Raw genomic sequence first — 18,919 nt, forward strand, 5'->3', positions numbered from 1 at the left:
TGGCCGGCCGACCAAAATTACCCCAAGAGCACAGCGACGACTCATCCAAGAGGTCACAAAAGACCCCACAACAACATCCAAAGAACTGCAGGCCTCACTTGCCTCAGTTAAGGTCAGTGTTCATGACTCCACCATAAGAAAGAGACTGGGCAAAAATGGCCTGCATGGCAGAGTTCCAAGACTAAAACCACTGCTGAGCAAAAAGAACATAAAGGCTCGTCTCAGTTTTGCCAGAAAACATCTTGATGATCCCCAAGACTTTTGGGAGGATCCTCTGTGGACTGACGAGACAAAAGTTGAACTGTTTGGAAGGTGTATGTCCCGTTACATCTGGGGTAGAAGTAACACAGCATTTCAGAAAAGGATCATACCAACAGTAAAATATGGTGGTGGTAGTGTGATGGTCTGGGGCTGTTTTGCTGCTTCAGGACCTGGAAGACTTGCTGTGGTAAATGGAACCATGAATTCTGCTGTCTACCTAAAAATCCTGAAGGAGAATGTCCGGCCATCTGTTCGTGACCTCAAGCTGAAGCACACTTGGGTTCTGCAGCAGGACGATGATCCAAAACACACCAGCAAGTCCACCTCTGAATGGCTTAAGAAAAACAAAATTAAGACTTTGGAGTGGCCTAGTCAAAGTCCTGACCTGAATCCGAATAAGATGCTGTGGCATGACCTTAAAAAGGCGGTTCGTACACTGGACTCTGGAGTGGTGGAAACATGCTATAGAGTGATGAACCATGTTTCACTATCTGGAAGTCGACGAATCTGGGTTTGCATTGTGCCAACAATAAAGTTTGGGGGTTGGGGGAGGAGCTTGCAACTACATATTAATGGCTATTATTAGGCAACATATTATACTTTTTGAACTGGATGTCCAACAAGCAGTTGGACACATACTTCTGGGCATATAATGTACATTAGAATGCTGCATGGTACATTTGTGAGCAGAAGCATGGCTGGAGGAATAGCTTTACATGTTTTATGAACCATACAGTGATTTCAGACACATTTTGGTCTCTGAGCCAGTAGAGCCTCTGGCTGAGTGTGAGGATGGTGGAACATGATATTATTGGTTAGTATTAATATTAATAGTAATATTTTTCCTACCTAGTGGTGCACAGTGACATCAAAAATCAGATGTTTTAAAGACAGATAAAAGTCACTACATTTAGGTGGAAATTTATGGAAAAACTAAAACTGATGAATTGTGCTTAATATGAACTGACAGGTTAAAAATTAAATTCATTTGAGATTGATTTTAAAGTAGTCTACTACATCATTCAGGGTTTATCAAAACTTTCAGAAAAATGTCATTAATTATACTCATTAATCTCTTTTTTCTTTATATTTCTACTATTAAGCAGTAACAATAATTGAAGAAAATCACACTCCTAAAAAAAAAAAATCAATTAAAATAAAAAATAAATAAAATGTTTGTTATGTTCTTTTTATTTTTTATTTTTTCATTTTAGTGTCTAAATTGAATATTTTTGTAAAAAAGACAGAAGGGTCTGTCGGTACACGAAGCTCCTGGAACGTCTCATACAGTGACATAAACACACTGTGACTTTTATTTTGAAAAGAGGGCTTTTGTGCTGCCTTTTGCGCCGCTTTATTTTGGCGCTGCCTTCACTCGTTCAGTTTAGGCGGTAGGACTTTGTTTCCTGACAGTTCGTTATTATTTTCAGCTCATAAAAATGTGAATATTTATCAGAATAAGATCTTCGGACTCCAGAAGCGCCGGTTATCTGCGTGTTGATGGAGCCGGGCTGTAAACCCTCCGCGGCGGAGCGAGAAAAGGTAAAACACAGCAGAAAACCAGCTTCGACCAGTCGCTCACCAGTTCACTGTAAACGCTTAGCAACGCAGCAAAGGAGGAAACGGTACGATACGATATCGATATTCACCTAAATACGATACGGCACGATACGATTCCTCTCAGAAAGGCATAACTGATCAGACAATACATCCACCAACACATCCACCAGTACATCCACCAATACATCCACCAACAACACATCCACCAATACATCCACCAGTACATCCACCAACACATCCACCAGTACATCCACCAACATATCAACCAGTACATCCACCAGTACATCCACCAATACATCCACCAGTACATCCACCAGTACATCCACTAATACATCCACCAGTACATCCACCAGTACATCCACCGACACATCCACCAGTACATCCACCAGTACATCCACCAATACATCCACCAGTACATCCACCAGTACATCCACTAATACATCCACCAGTACATCCACCAGTACATCCACCGACACATCCACCGACACATCCACCAGTACATCCACCAATACATCCACCAACACATCCACCAGTACATCCACCAACACATCCACCAGTACATCCACCAGACGGGCCAGCCTTTTCTCTTCTGGTCAGTTCAGTATGGAAGCCCGGTTCCGAGCACTTCATTTAAAAAGTCCAGCATCCAGTTAAGTTCTGATTGTTTCATTAATATGTGAGGTGCTGTGCCGTTATTGTGATGCAAAGTCACTTTTTGAGACACTAGTTACTGGGCCACTATTTTGCAAAACCTATCTCATTATTTTGTTATACTAAGTCATTATTTTGCAATGCTGTCATCATTTTGCAATGCCTATCTCATTATTTGCTGTACTAAGTCAATTTTGATATACTAAGTCTTGCTATACTGTCATTTTTTGCTGTACTAAGTCATTCATACTAAGTCATTATTTTGATATACTAGTCTTATTTGCTTCTAAGTCATTATTTTGATATACTAAGTCATTATTTTGATATACTAAGTCTTATTTTGCAATGCTGTCATCATTTTGCAATGCCTATCTCATTATTTTGCTGTACTAAGTCATTATTTTGATATACTAAGTCATTATTTTGCTATACTGTCATTATTTGCATACTAGTCTATTTTGCTCTAGTCATTTTGATACTCATTATTTTGCTGTACTAAGTCATTATTTTGATATACTAAGTCATTATTTTGCTGTACTAAGTCATTATTTTGATATACTAAGTCATTATTTTGATACTAATCATTTTGCGTACAAGTCATTTTGATATATCATTATTTTGCTGTACTAAGTCATTATTTTGCTATACTAAGCCCAATCCCATTTCACCCCTCGCCCCTACCGCTTAGTCCTACCCCTCCGTTTTACACATTTCATGTCTAGGGGTAGGGTGTCCCGATTTGTGTTGAGATGGAGGGGGAGGGTGAAGTGTTGGGGCTACATGACCCTCCAAACAGAGGATTTTCAGAGACTCCCCAACACTCCAGAGAGTTATGGGGGAAAAAAAATAAAACTGGCAAGACGGAGAATAAGAGACCAAAGAAACCCACAAATGTGAGGATTTTCTGTTAAAAAATTATGATAATCACTGTTTTATCTTAGTTTAATGTTGTTTCAGTGTATTATGGTCCTTTTCTTCATAACAAGCATAAAAAAATGGCTAGTAGTGCTGACGTCTCAGTAGCTAACTAGCTATATTTCCCGTTCCACCTTAAATGGTGCAGGAGTTCTGATGCCTGAGGCAACAGAATGTAACTGCTGCAAATATCTGACGTCAGCTTCATATCACTGAAGAATTAGGGGTGGGTGATAATAAATAATTGCCCCCCTCTTTGAAGATCATATGATGCCCTAAATGTAACTAAAGCCCAGCAGTGAGGAGCTGAACTTTACCCTCCTCTGCTGTCACTGCAGGCTGGCAGGGTCGCCTACAGAGCAGCGCTGGTAGCTGTTAATGAAGTGATGCTCTTTTTATTTGAGGGTCCCATTTCAGAGGGAAGATCTCAACCACTACCCTGTAACTCAGTTCCAAGGGGTTAGGGCGACACTCGAAAACAAGGGGTAGGGGTAAAAATAAGAACTGGAATTGAGCCTAACAGAGTTTAAAAACAAGCATGATAGAACTACAAAAATTAGAGACATAATTTTTTAGTTCCCAGAAATCATTCAGCCTAGAAAGACCCCATCTGTGGATAATAACTGCTTCAATAATTGTTCAGACAATTATGTAAAAATTGTACAGGATTGTTATCATATTACATTGTACATGTTACCTTTTGTCTACCCTCTGTGTGTAGGAGGTGCTGACGGTGCCCCCTAGGGGCAGGACGATGTCCGACAGCGCGTCCCTGACCTCCTATGCTGAATACCCTGCTGGCCGACCTTTCATCAACACCCGCTTACCGCGCTCACTAAGACCTGTTAAAGCTTTTCCAGAGAGCAGCAGCGGAGGTAACACACTCGCCCGCACCCCCCTCCCACACACACACTCACCCGCACCCCCCTCCCACACACACACTCACCCGCACCCCCCTCCCACGCACACACACACACTCACCCGCACCCCCCTCCCACACACACACTCACCCCCGCACCCCCCTCCCACACACACACACTCACCCGCACCCCCCTCCCACCCACACACACTGCACCCTCCTCCCGCACCCCCCTCCCACACACACACACTCACCCGCACCCCCCTCCCACACACACACTCACCCGCACCCCTCTCTCCCACCCCTCTCTCCCACACACACACACTCACCCGCACCCCTCTCTCCCACACACACACACTCACCCGCACCCCTCTCTCCCACCCCTCTCTCCCACACACCACACACACTCACCCGCACCCCTCTCTCCCACCCCCCTCCCCACACACACCACACACACTCACCCGCACCCCTCTCTCCCACGCACGCACACACACTCACCCGCACCCCTCTCTCCCACGCACGCACACACACTCACCCGCACCCCTCTCTCCCACTCACACCCACACACACTCACCCGCACCCCTCTCTCCCACACACACACACCACTCACCCGCACCCCTCTCTCCCACACACACACACTCACCCGCACCCCTCTCTCCCACACACACACACACTCACCCGCACCCCTCTCTCCCACACACGCACACACACTCACCCGCACCCCTCTCTCCCACACACGCACACACACTCACCCGCACCCCTCTCTCCCACTCACACCCACACACACTCACCCGCACCCCTCTCTCCCACCCCTCTCTCCCACACACACCCACACACACTCACCCGCACCCCTCTCTCCCACACACACACTCACCCGCACCCCTCTCTCCCACCCCTCTCTCCCACACACACACACACACTCACCCGCACCCCTCTCTCCCACACACACACACTCACCCGCACCCTCTCTCCCACGCACGCACACACACTCACCCGCACCCCTCTCTCCCACACACACACACACACTCACCCGCAACCCTCTCTCCCACACACACACACACACACACACTCACCCGCACCCCTCTCTCCCACACACGCACACACACTCACCCGCACCCCCCTCCCACACACACTCACCCGCACCCCCCTCCCACACACACACTCACCCGCACCCCTCTCTCCCACACACGCACACACACTCACCCGCACCCCCCTCCCACACACACACTCACCCGCACCCCCCTCCCACGCACACACACTCACCCGCACCCCTCTCTCCCACCCCTCTCTCCCACACACACACACACACACACTCACCCGCACCCCTCTCTCCCACGCACGCACACACACTCACCCGCACCCCTCTCTCCCACTCACACCCACACACACTCACCCACACCCCTCTCTCCCACTCACACCCACACACACTCACCCGCACCCCTCTCTCCCACACACACACACACACACTCACCCGCACCCCTCTCTCCCACACACACACACACTCACCCGCACCCCTCTCTCCCACACACACACACACACACACACTCACCCGCACCCCTCTCTCCCACACACACACACACACTCACCCGCACCCCTCTCTCCCACACACACACACACACACTCACCCGCACCCCTCTCTCCCACACACGCACACACACTCACCCGCACCCCTCTCTCCCACACACGCACACACTCACCCGCACCCCTCTCTCCCACTCACACCCACACACACTCACCCGCACCCCTCTCTCCCACCCCCTCTCTCCCACTCACACCCACACACACTCACCCGCACCCCTCTCTCCCACACACACACACACACACTCACCCGCACCCCTCTCTCCCACCCCTCTCTCCCACACACACACACACACTCACCCGCACCCCTCTCTCCCACGCACACACACACACTCACCCGCACCCTTCTCTCCCACGCACGCACACACACTCACCCGCACCCCTCTCTCCCCACACACACACACACACCACACACTCACCCGCAACCCTCTCTCCCACACACACACACACTCACCCGCAACCCTCTCTCCCACACACACACACTCACCCGCACCCCTCTCTCCCACACACACACACACTCACCCGCACCCCTCTCTCCCACACACACCCACACACACTCACCCGCACCCCTCTCTCCCACACACCCACACACACTCACCCGCACCCCTCTCTCCCACACACACACACACACTCACCCGCACCCCTCTCTCCCACGCACACACACACACTCACCCGCACCCCTCTCTCCCACGCACACACACACACTCACCCGCACCCTTCTCTCCCACAGCACGCACACACTCACCCGCACCCCTCTCTCCCACACACACACACACACACACACACACTCACCCGCAACCCTCTCTCCCACACACACACACACGCACACACACTCACCCGCACCCCTCTCTCCCACACACACACACACTCACCCGCACCCCTCTCTCCCACGCACGCACACACACTCACCCGCACCCCTCTCTCCCACGCACACACACACTCACCCGCACTCCTCTCTCCCACACACACACACACACTCACCCGCACCCCTCTCTCCCACACACACACTCACCCGCACCCCTCTCTCCCACACACACACTCACCCGCACCCCTCTCTCCCACACACGCACACACACTCACCCGCACCCCTCTCTCCCACGCACACACACACTCACCCGCACCCCTCTCTCCCACGCACACACACACACACACTCACCCGCACCCCTCTCTCCCACACACACACACACTCACCCGCACCCCTCTCTCCCACCCACGCGCACACACTCACCCGCACCCCTCTCTCCCACACACGCGCACACACTCACCCGCACCCCTCTCTCCCACACACGCGCACACACTCACCCGCACCCCTCTCTCCCACACACACACACATTCACCCGCACCCCTCTCTCCCACACACACACACACACCCGCACCCCTCTCTCCCACGCAGGCAAACACACTCACCCGCACCCCTCTCTCCCACGCACACACACACACTCACCCGCACCCCTCTCTCCCACGCACACACACACACTCACCCGCACCCCTCTCTCCCACACACACACACACACTCACCCGCACCCCTCTCTCCCACGCACACACACACTCACCCGCACCCCTCTCTCCCACGCACACACACACACTCACCCGCACCCCTCTCTCCCACGCACACACACACTCACCCGCACCCCTCTCTCCCACGCACACACACACACACTCACCCGCACCCCTCTCTCCCACACACACACACACTCACCAGCACCCCTCTCTCCCACGCACACACACACACTCACCCGCACCCCTCTCTCCCACGCACACACACACACTCACCCGCACCCCTCTCTCCCACGCACACACACACACACACACTCACCCGCACCCCTCTCTCCCACGCACACACACTCACACTCACCCGCACCCCTCTCTCCCACACACACTCACCCGCACCCCTCTCTCCCACGCACACACACACACACACACTCACCCGCACCCCTCTCTCCCACACACACACACTCACCCGCACCCCGGTAACGCACTGACCTGTCCATCACACTTGCTTTGACGTGTTCAGACTGTAGCATTCACAAAGGCAGCACCTGCACACCCTCCTGTCACTCACTTAGACGTGTTAAACATTTTCCCCGACACATCAATGAAACATTTCACCCAGAACCGTCCGAGTGTCCGTCCCTCCTTCTACTGCTTTTACAGCTTTTTAAAGACACTGGTTACCGGGCCATTATTTTATAATACCGTCTCATTATTTTGCAACAACTACCTCATTATCTCGCAATACTAAGTCATTATTTTGCAATAACTATCTCATGATTTTGCAATAACTATCTCATTATCTTGCAATACTAAGTCATTATTTTGCAATAACTATCTCATGATTTTGCAATAACTATCTCATGATTTTGCAATAACTATCTCATTATTTTGCAATAACGATCTCATTATTTTGCAATAACTCTCATTATTTTGCAATGCTAAGTCATTATTTTGCAATAACTATCTCATGATTTTGCAATAACTATTTCATGATTTTGCAATACTAAGTCATTATTTTGCAATTTAGCAAGTGCATGGATAGGGTATTATTTAATCTGTTTAATCATTACTTTTTATTTGTTTTTCATTTAAACAATATGTGAAATTCAAGGAAATCCACTGTAAAAAATATATGTTTTTATAATTTTTTTTTATAAATAAAGTTCTGTCACATCTCCTAAGGGTGTGACGCAACAAAGAGGAAGCAAAACTGCCCGCTCAGACGCCAGACCAGAACAGAGAGGAATTTCTGGTTAATAACTCATAATAACAAATACGTCAATCACAGATTTAACAGTTTATTCGATGCTCTGCGTTTTCATCCAGCCATTAAAGTTGATTTCAACATGCAAAAAAGTAAAGAAAACATAACTTCAGGGATGCTTTCACTGTACTTTCACTGACCCTGTAGGCCAGCAAATCACAACTAACAAGAACTGATCTGTCCACTGGTGGGCCGCTCCGCATTGACTAATACCAAAGGCCTTTTATAGCCGGCGCCAACAGGAACAGCCAATCACATGCTGGGGAAAGCGGGATGTCAGTCATGCAGCAATGCCAACCTGAAAACACTCAAGACAAAAGGACATAACAGTTCAATAAACATATGTTTGGTATACGTAGGAAGTAAACGACCTGCAAAAACAAACTTGGGCTAAATATTTAACACTGTTTCTGTAATTTTGAGGGGTAAAATCTGCATCTCTCAGACTCAGACTAGTCACTTTTACGATGCAGCGAGACAGCCAGTTCAGTTGAAGTAGCTAAATTCGCTAATTTTGGATATACAAAAACATGCATTCGGTGAACAGAAACATGCTCATTTGTTTAAAGACCTTTGGAGGAGCTTGATGAGCTCTTCAGTGTATGTGTACATAGGTTTGTTGTAGTGTTCCCCATGACAGCCAGCACTGACACCTGATAGCCCTGACACACTTTACTGCGCAACTACAGCTACAGGGCTGCTCTCCTCTGTAGAAGGAAGGGGGGATGGAAGAAGAATGAGAGAGAGGGCAGAAGGATGGCAAATGGAGGGTGAATCCAGGGCCCTCTGTCAGATCTTCCTCATGAATTATTTACCCCTCTGTCATTACTCTGTGCGACCAGGTGTGGTTTGAGCATTTTGAGGTATTATCATTATTGCTAAGCTCTGTACATTCACTGGCCACTTTATAATCACAGACCTAATGAACAGCAACTTAGTTGTTATGTAATAGTTTAATGACTGTTAATATATTTAGGGCTGCTTGATTACGACAAAAATCATGGTCAGAATTATTTTGGTCAATAATGAGATCAGGATTATTTAACATGAGTTTGGAAACATTGAAATTTAAAAAAAAGAAAACTTTTTAACAGTGGATTTCCTTGAATTTTAAATATGATTCAAGTGAAAAACAAATAAAAAGAAATGCTACAGATTAAAAAAAAATATATATATATATATATAAATCAAAATATACAAAAATAAAAACAGTACAAACACACAGCATTTGATATTTTATCTTATGAATCTTGTTGGTTTTTTTGTAATTATGCTTATTCCAAATATAATATCTGCAACACATTCTAACAAAGTTGGGACAGGAGCATGTTTATCACAGTGTTACATCACCTCTCCATTTAACAAGACTTAATAAACATTTGGAGACTGAAGAAAACGGGCAAGTTACCCATGATATGGGCTCTAATAACACCACCTTACTATGACAGACCCTGGCTTTGGAACTTTACACTGATAACAGTCTGGATGGTCCTTTGCCCAGAGAACGTGACATTCATTATTTCTATAAATATTCTGAATGTTTGACTCGGCAGACCACAGCTTTCCACTGTGCATCGGTCCATTTCAGATGAGCTTGAGCCCAGAGAAGTCGGCGGCGTTTCTGGATGTGGTTGACATATGGCTTCCACTGCGCATAGTACAGTCTTAACTTGCGTTTGTGGATGCAGCGACGGAAGATATTTATGGACAACAGTTTGTCAAAGTATTCCCAAGCCCATGTGGGCTTGTTCCCAAATCCTTCACAGAAGCATGCCACTGTTTTAATACAGTCCTGTCTGAGGTGTTGAAGGTCAGGGGCGTTCAGTTATCATGTACTGTAGAGGATGTCCTACCTTAAATCCTTGCAAACACTTCTTGAGGAACTTTGCTCTTAAACAGTTGCACTATTTGCTGAGGCATTTTTTTGTGGTGGGCTTCAACCCATACTTGCTCATTAAGAACTCGGCCTTTACTGGTTGCTCCTTTTATATCCAAGCATGATTACCTCTTTTAAAATGTTTTCTGAACCTTTAACATAGAGCTGGGCGATATGGCCAAAAACGTTATCATGATAAACAAAATTCATATCGTTCGATATCGATACATATCGCGATAAATGTCAAATCATGATTTCGTTCACGTTTGAAGGCTGATTTTGCTCCTGGGTGGTTAACTGTGGTTTTAAACTATCACTTATGGTCCGATCATGACAAACACTCGGCAAACAGTGGAACATTTCACTAATCTGTCTTGGGACAGTGGGAGAAAGTTTCTGAGCTGTTTTTATCAGCTGGAAAAGCACAGCTGCAATTTTTGTAATAGTCATGATTTAAGAAAGAAAACAGATTATTTTAGCTGTCTGGTGTCGAGCGCTCGGCTACCCCGCTACAAACGCTAAACAAGTGGCCAACAACAGAGCTAAACTCTTTAGTTTCTCAACAACGTCAACTCGGTTCGGTCGGTCACTGTGGTCACTCCCACCACATCCATGTCAGAGCAGATCACAGTATTCAATTCACCGTGTTGTGCCGGAGCGCTGCTTCAAGTTAGCGAGCAGCTAAAAACAGCTAGCCTGGAAAGATAGCGCTCTCCCGCTCTCCAATGCCTCACAGCTTCCTCAGTTTACTTTTTCAACATGAACCACCACTTTCTTTCACTTTCGCTGCTCGAGAATGCACTAATACTAAAATATGACGGTTTGGCGCCGTAACACGGCGCTGCAGACGTGATTTAACACCGCTAAAGTTGTTAGGATGTACAGAAAGAGGTGAGTTCACTGTAGGACAGTACAGTTACACCACTGACCTCGTCACTCACACTCGGTCACAGGAGAACAGATCGCCGGTCGCTCCACTCAGACAGGAACTGTATAACTCCGCGTTTCAGATGTTGCTAAAGTATATTTGGCGACCCTTTTTTTTACTCGTGGCCCCCTCCCTCTCTAATCAAGTCGAAAAACTCGGAAGTGCGCCCTCTCCTGGCGACAGCAGAGTAGTGACGCTTTCCTTGCAGTAGAAAGCGCCACCAAGGCTTTCGCTAAAACGTGGAAGTGTGAGAACGGTGTATCATATCGAACATTTATCGAACCTGTCTTATCGCTCTATCGAGGAAAAGTTATATCGCGATACTTATCGTTATCGTTTTATCGCCCAGCCCTACTTTAACAACAGTGTTGCAGGCATCAACTTCAGAATGAGCGTATATTTACAAAAACAATGAAGTTGACAAGACACATACTGTCCCAACTCTTTGGAACTGAGTTTGTAAATGAACAGTGGTCTCTGACTTTTGCGTGGTATTGTGTACAGTGGTGGTTCTGTATGGTAGATGGAGTTTAGTGAGTTTGAAGCACAAGGTAGGGCTCTCCATAGTCTGTATGGATCTAAAAGCATTTTTTTCTGTGTGTTTGTATAGCAATCCTCTCTGCTCTGAAGAACCTGCAGGAGAAGATCCGCAGGCTGGAGCTAGAGCGGACCTTAGCAGAGCAGAACCTGCAGAAGCTCTCGCGAGAAAGCTCTCGCACACAGAGTGTTCTGGAGAGAGAGCGAGAGAGCAGCCATGCGGAGAGACCAAAGAACCAAGGTTACACCCCCATCTACTGTGTGCTTTGACCAACCTTTAATTCATTTGTTTTTATGTTATGAGTGTGCATCTCTCTCTCTCTCTCTCTCTCTCTCTCTCTCTCTCTCTCTCTCTCTCTCTCTGTCTCTCTCTCTCTCTCTCTCTCTCTGTCTCTCTCTCTCTCAAATATGTAGACCTGGTGTCTCAGTTAGCTGCAGCAGAGGCCAAGTGCTCTTTACTGGAAAAGCAGCTGGAATATATGAAGAGGATGGTGAGAAGCACTGAATCGGACCGAACTGCTGTGCTCAAACGACAGGTCTGGTATACCTACATGTATTATAGTACCTGTATATAATATATAGTATTATTACATTTAGGTACTTTATTTACTCCCCAAAATATATGCCACGCAAAATAGCAAAACATTTAAGCTTTTAATGGTCTTAACAACAAATTGTTAGTCAGTAAATTAGCAAACAGATAGAACATCTTAGAATGGAAGATCTTTTCCTTTGGTTTTCTTTGAATGTTGATGTCTTGAGGGTAAACCTGCAGACAGCCTTTTACAGAAAGAAGAGTCAGTATTGTTCCACTCAGACGAGCGCTAGTCCAGAGAAGTCGGCGGCGTTTCTGAATGTAGTTGATGTTTGACTTCCACTGTGCTTAGTGCAGTGGCTTCAAACAGCGGCAAAACATTTCCAGTCTGTTTTTTGTTTAATGTGAGACCAAATGTACCTGTGTTTTGTGGAGAGATGAGGGAAGGGATAGAGGGAAAGCTGATAGAGAGATAACCTATGATGACAGTATGAGTTCACATTGCTCACAGTGTTCTCTGGCTCAGGTGCGTGTGCAGGAGTCGTCTGAGCCGTCTGATGTGCGTTTGAAGCTGGAGAAGCTGGACATGCTGGAGCAGGAGTACCAGAGACTGACCCTCACTCAGAACGCCGCAGAGGCCAAGATTAGAGAGCTGGAGAGAAAACTGCAGGAGGAGGAGCACCAGAGGAAACTCGTACAGGACAAAGCAGCACAGGTTCATATATATATATATATATATATATAATTATGCACTGCATAAATATAGGTGCACTTTGTAGTTCTACAGTTACAGACTGTAGTCCATCTGTTTCTCTGCATACTTTGTTAGCCCCCTTTTACCCTGTTCTTCAGTGGTCAGGACCCCCATGGACCCTCACAGAGCAGGTACTATTTGGGTGGTGGCTCATTCTCAGCACTGCAGTGACACTGAAGTGGTGGTGGTGTGTTGCACTGGTACGAGTGAATCAAACACAGCAGTGCTGCTGTGTTCTGCAGTTTCTAAACGCCTGGACTGAGAGTAGTCCACCAAAGAATAATACCTGCTCTGTGGGGGTCCAGTGGGGGTCCTCACCATTGAAGAACAGGGTGAAAGGTGCTAAGAAAGCATGCAGACAGTCTGTTATTGTGTATGTAATATATATTATATTATATATTACAAAGATAAATATATGTTATAATCGGGATGTTTGACTGATGTTTAACTCTGTGAGGAAATTTGAAGTCTGGTAAAAATATTCAGCCGTGTAAAATTTTAAGTGGCAACCTGTGGTGATGCATGTTCTGCAAATGAATAAGCCTCTATGGGCTGCTGCTGTTTACTCGCTCCACAGTGCAGTTCTGGATGCTTTTCAAATTCAGTAATTCATGGTTTTGTTGTGTTGGCTAATTGTACAAGGCCAATACAGAACAGGGACTGCAGCTGTGTATGTGCATTAGATGTTGATTATTTATGAGTCACGTCAGTTTAGAAGAACATCTGTCATTCCGCTCCGTAAAATAGCAGTTTTCTTCTCGTGGCAGGGGTGCTGAGTTCGGCACAACACCAGCCTGCACGCTGTGAACTTTAGCTCAAATAAAGCTTATTTCATACATTTGTTAGGAATGTATTAAAATGCTCAGGATGTACTGTCATTTCTTGAAGGTGAACTGATTTTGCGAATTATTCAAGCATTTAGAGGTAAACAGAATCATTCAAAGTCGTTGGGTGTGAAATGCGCCTTTCTAAAGAAATGTACTGAGTCAAAATTGTTCCCCATTGTAGTACAAGGAACCAGACGTCCGTATGTCTACACTACAGATATCACCATTTTATCTACTATTAAAAATGACCAGTTAACTATGTGTCTTATAAGGTTTTATGTGTCACGCTGATAATGGTAAAATAGTGCTAAATAAAAACATACATTTTTTGAGGACTATTTTTTTCCTTACAACGCTCTGCATGTACCTCTCCGCTCTGCACGTTTGTGTTGTTTGGGTTGGTGGCATTGCGTTGCATGGTCAGCAAAACTCAGAGCTTATGTGAGCAACGTTATTCATCAGAGGAGCTGCGACAGACCACAGTTCACCTCGCTGTCCTGCCCCGTAAACTGGTGACGCAGAGTAGCAAGTAGTTTGTTGTTGACACCGTCAGTTTCTGTTCACCCTGGGTTCTGCTTTAGTGCCGGTGTTATATCCGAATCAGTTTCCCCTCAATTTCACGTTCCCTTTGGCAAGGGACCTCACGCATTCACTGAACACCACCAAGCGACACTGACACTACGGAAAGCAAAAGGGTTCAAAAAGGATTAAACGGCCGCGTGTTTTCACCCAGTCCCCAGTATAAATTCACCAAAGATAACACAGCATAATTGAGATTCCATTATAAATATTATTTTCAATTTAAGTAAACAGTAAACAGTCATAACGGTTTTGTGTCATAACTTGATGGGATGCAGCTTTTAGAGCCGTTAAATGCTTTGGACGTCTGGTTCCTAGCACTATAATGGTGAGCAATTTAGACTCTTCTAGAGAACTAAACTTCACGCATTTCACACCAAACCACTCTGAATGATTTTGTTCACATCTAAACCATTGAAAAGTAGTTTTACAAAATCGGTGGAGTTCCCCTTTAAGTGCCTAAATGTAGCTAATAGCTAGGCTAGGCTATAAATGTCATGTGAAGGTAGCCTGTATAAACTGTCAAACAGTTGCTGTAGAGCTTTATTTAAGGCTGCTGGACAGTATGTGGTCAGTTCTGTTTGGATTAGGCCATCACGTCATGTGATAACACAGCGTAGGTTCTGTGCAACGTTAGCTAGAATAACATTACACAGCAGGAATTTTACCCATTTCTCCAATTTGAATCACTGTGATAGGCAAAAATTCCTAGTGGAAACTCCAGACGTAGATGTAAATAAACTAATGTAGATGTTAATAAACAAATACATGTGTTTTCGTTACATATACAGTCATATGCAAAAGTTTGGGCACCCATGTTTTGTTGTTTCTTAAAGTGAAAATAAGTTAAAACGTCTGCGCATTTTAATTTTATTACTCTTTCTTTGCTGAATTTAACATATAAGTAAATACGTAAAGTGTGGTCTGTGCAAAATGTTACTATTTTTCCAATTTGTTAAACAAATAAATAGAAATTGTCCACTAAAAATGTTAGTTTGTTCCCTGTAGAGAATGTGTTAACTTATTTTCAGTGGAACATGTCATTCGACCAGGGGTGTTCAAACTTTTGCATACAACTGTTTATAATAAATGCACACATTTATTTGTTTATTTTCTATCTAGCGTGCAAAACATACATTTATTTCATTTTTTTACCTGTTGAACTTCCAAACAAATATCTTTGTCAATCAATCAATCAATCAGTCTATCTATCTATCTATCTATCTATCTGTCTATCTATCTATCTATCTGTCTATCTGTCTATATATCTGTCTATCTATCTATCTATCTATCATGTTTATTGTGGTTCATTTTTACTCAGATAAATTCTGTATGAATTGAGTGAAATGTCCACACTGAATGATGAGTACATGCCGCAGTTCTGGCTCTGGCTGGTTAAACTTAAGATTTCTTTTGTAAGCCATTTGTGTCCCAGAAGACTTCTTTCATTTTCATCTCATTGGTTGCTCTTAAGTTACAGACAGGTCTGGAGGCCAATCGGATTCTGATTGAGTCAGTATCACCCCGCCCACACAAGTCCTCGAAGAATAAAAAGAAGAAAGTTGCCTCAAAGGTAATGAGATCTGACAGACTGACAGCAGCTACTATTAACCAGTGACTACTTTGATGTTATGGTCACTTCAGTTCTGAACTCATTACTGTAGAGATGACCGTAGAGCAGATTCACTTTGGTAAAGAATTGGATTGCAGAGCTTGAAACATTTGTCCGAAATTCAGATTTCAGAGTTCAAATTTCACAAATTAACAGTTTTTACCTCACATTTTCCTCCTGCTTTGGCTTCACAGTTCAGTTTTAATACATATTAAACACTGATTGTGAATTGGTGTCAAATTTAAAATGATTTTTGATATGATAACCACAACGATTGATCAACACTAGGCATCTGGGTGCAACCCTATGAAAGTGAACTGGGCAAAGAGGGGTGGGGTTAATGCTATGAATACACCCACAGTCGAATGACTGGACCTTTCATATAAATTTTAGGTTGTGATTCTTTAGTCTGTATTTAGAGCTTTTTAGCGTCAAATCAGTTAAAGTTTATTTACGAAGCACTTTTTACAACAGGAGTCGTCACAAAGCAGCTTTACAGAAAATCTCGGTCAGTGCTCCAGTGAGCAAACCAAAGGTGTCAGGTGTCAATTATAGCAGCGAATAAGATTTTACAATGAATAAACAATACTGAATACAGAACAAGAAACAAGCCTGTGACAGTATTTAGATTAACCAGTGATAACGTGTGACTGCTGTTAGAGGCCTATCAGAGTAAGAGTAGAAACAGATCTATAAAAATCAATAATTACTAATCATTACTGTTAGAAGCGTATCACAGAGTGAGTGGCATGCAGGCTTTCTGGACAGTGTCGGACAGCAGGAAGCTCCATAGTGGTCAAACTGGTCCAGAAGGCTGGCGAGCAGTGGGCATCCAATCGAGGCAGATGAAGCATCAGCATCAGAGGATGGGCAGCTGTTCAACTCGGCAAAGAAATACACAGGCAGTTAGTTCTGTTTTGGGCGACTGAAAACAATATACAGTGTTAAGAGTGCAGCAGAGACTCCGGCAGGTCGAGCTATTGCAGCCTGGGGAGATCAGGGAGATCCTGAAAGTAGCAAAGACGTGAGGGCAACCTGAGATGTCAGCAGCCCTCCACTCCACTGTCAACAAACCTGAGTGAGTGCGTGAGAGCAGAGGCACGGCAGCACCGACGTTCTCAAGGGACTTTGAACATCAAATTAAGAGTTTTATGAATTGTGACACCCCTGTTATTATTTTTTTATTTACTTGGTCCACGAGCTCATGACTTGCTACGCAGTGATTCACCCAGTGCTGCTTCTGGTCAGTTTCTGACAGAGTTTTGTTGTATTCAGGTCAGTTTTGGGCTCAAAACTTGTGTGTTGATTCAGATTCGGACAGAATTGTGTTAGAATTGTGTGTTGGGTTTGGACTCATGCTGTGCTGTGTGTCGGGTCGGAATTGGACAGAAGATGATCGGACTGGGACAAAATTTCAGGCGCAATTAAAGCTGTAATAGGCTGTTGTCTGTTTTGTTCCCAGAAGCCCCTGCAGCAGCAGTATTCTCACGCGCAGCCGCATTACCGACTGAGTTTGGGGGACGTTCCTTTTGTGGCTGGAACGGTATGATTGCTGCACACACACACGCATGCATGCAAAAGTTTAGGCACCCCAGTCAGGTCACATGTTTTGATTTTCTAAGTGAAAAGTAATGTTAATGCGTGCTCTACAGGACGCTTAAATATGACATTTTTCTGATTTAGTTTATGTGTACAATATTAATATCTCATTAAACTTTTTTTTGCAGAGCCTGCATTTTATGTTTTATTTTTTCCAATATGTTAAATTAATCAAATAAACAGTAATAGTGTATTAAAATGTGCAGAAGGGGTGTACAAACTTTCGAATACCACTGTACATTTACAGTTTTGTTAGTTCACATACATTTGTCCAATATATAGTTTCCCTGTCTTTGTCTACCGTTATTCACACCACATCTCTCTCTCTCTCTCTCTCTCTCTCTCTCTCTCTCTCTCTCTCTAGTCCACTGGAGCGAGTCACTCCGTCCGTGCGAATGTCCAGCACGTTCTCCACCTCCTGAAGCAGCATAACCGTCAGCTCTGTAATGAGCGCGTGCTCGGAGACACGCCCCTAGCCAATGGGAAAGGGCCATCAGAACGTCAGTCAAGCAGTAGCTCCTCCTCTTCCTCCTCCTGTAGCGAAGAGCTCTCAGACCTGCTGCTGGCCTTACAGGACGAGTTTGGAACCATGAGCTTGTGAGTGTGTTCAACAAAGCGTCTTCACAAACAGCAATAATAATAATAATAATAATAATAATAAATAATAATAGTACATTTATAAAAGTTGTAAACGTTTATTTAAATGGCTTTTCCTTTTTGAAATATCATTCATTATTGCATTTATTGAATGTATGAAATACTCGTTGCAGCCCTAAATTCTACCCAGTCCTACAGCAGTATGCAAAAGTTTGAACACCCCTGTTCAAATTACTGTTTGTTTGCTGAATTTGACATATTGGCATATGAAGTGTAACCTGTGCAGACGTTACGGTGCATTTAACATTTTGGTTTTATTATTTTTTCATTTTTTTTTCCAAATATGTTAAACTCAGCAAATAAATAGGAATTGTGCACTTAAATTTGCAGAAAAATATAATATTTACGTTCGCTGCTTATAGAGGATGTGTTAACCTACTTTCACTTAGAAAATCAACAAAACATTTTTGACCAGGAGTGTTTAAACTTTTGC

The 18,919-nt window shown here is 44.8% G+C and overlaps 1 protein-coding gene across 5 annotated transcripts in view; it reads left to right on the forward strand.

The window, feature by feature from the left end:
* Nucleotides 1-1,624: 1,624 nt before the first annotated feature.
* Nucleotides 1,625-18,919, forward strand: part of cep57 (centrosomal protein 57) — a 23,494-nt gene continuing 6,199 nt past the window's right edge. Inside the window, exons 1-8 of one of the 5 annotated variants that reach the window (XM_036562762.1) lie at nucleotides 1,625-1,803; nucleotides 4,109-4,262; nucleotides 11,997-12,164; nucleotides 12,338-12,459; nucleotides 12,985-13,173; nucleotides 16,093-16,191; nucleotides 17,696-17,773; nucleotides 18,194-18,426. In XM_036562762.1, the coding sequence (XP_036418655.1) occupies nucleotides 1,762-1,803; nucleotides 4,109-4,262; nucleotides 11,997-12,164; nucleotides 12,338-12,459; nucleotides 12,985-13,173; nucleotides 16,093-16,191; nucleotides 17,696-17,773; nucleotides 18,194-18,426 (1,085 nt within the window). In that variant the 5' untranslated portion in view covers nucleotides 1,625-1,761. The other 4 variants (XM_036562763.1, XM_036562760.1, XM_036562764.1 and 1 more) reach the window with 4 other exon arrangements.

Source organism: Colossoma macropomum, unplaced genomic scaffold (assembly GCF_904425465.1).
Source record: "Colossoma macropomum unplaced genomic scaffold, Colossoma_macropomum, whole genome shotgun sequence".
NCBI lineage: Eukaryota > Metazoa > Chordata > Actinopteri > Characiformes > Serrasalmidae > Colossoma > Colossoma macropomum.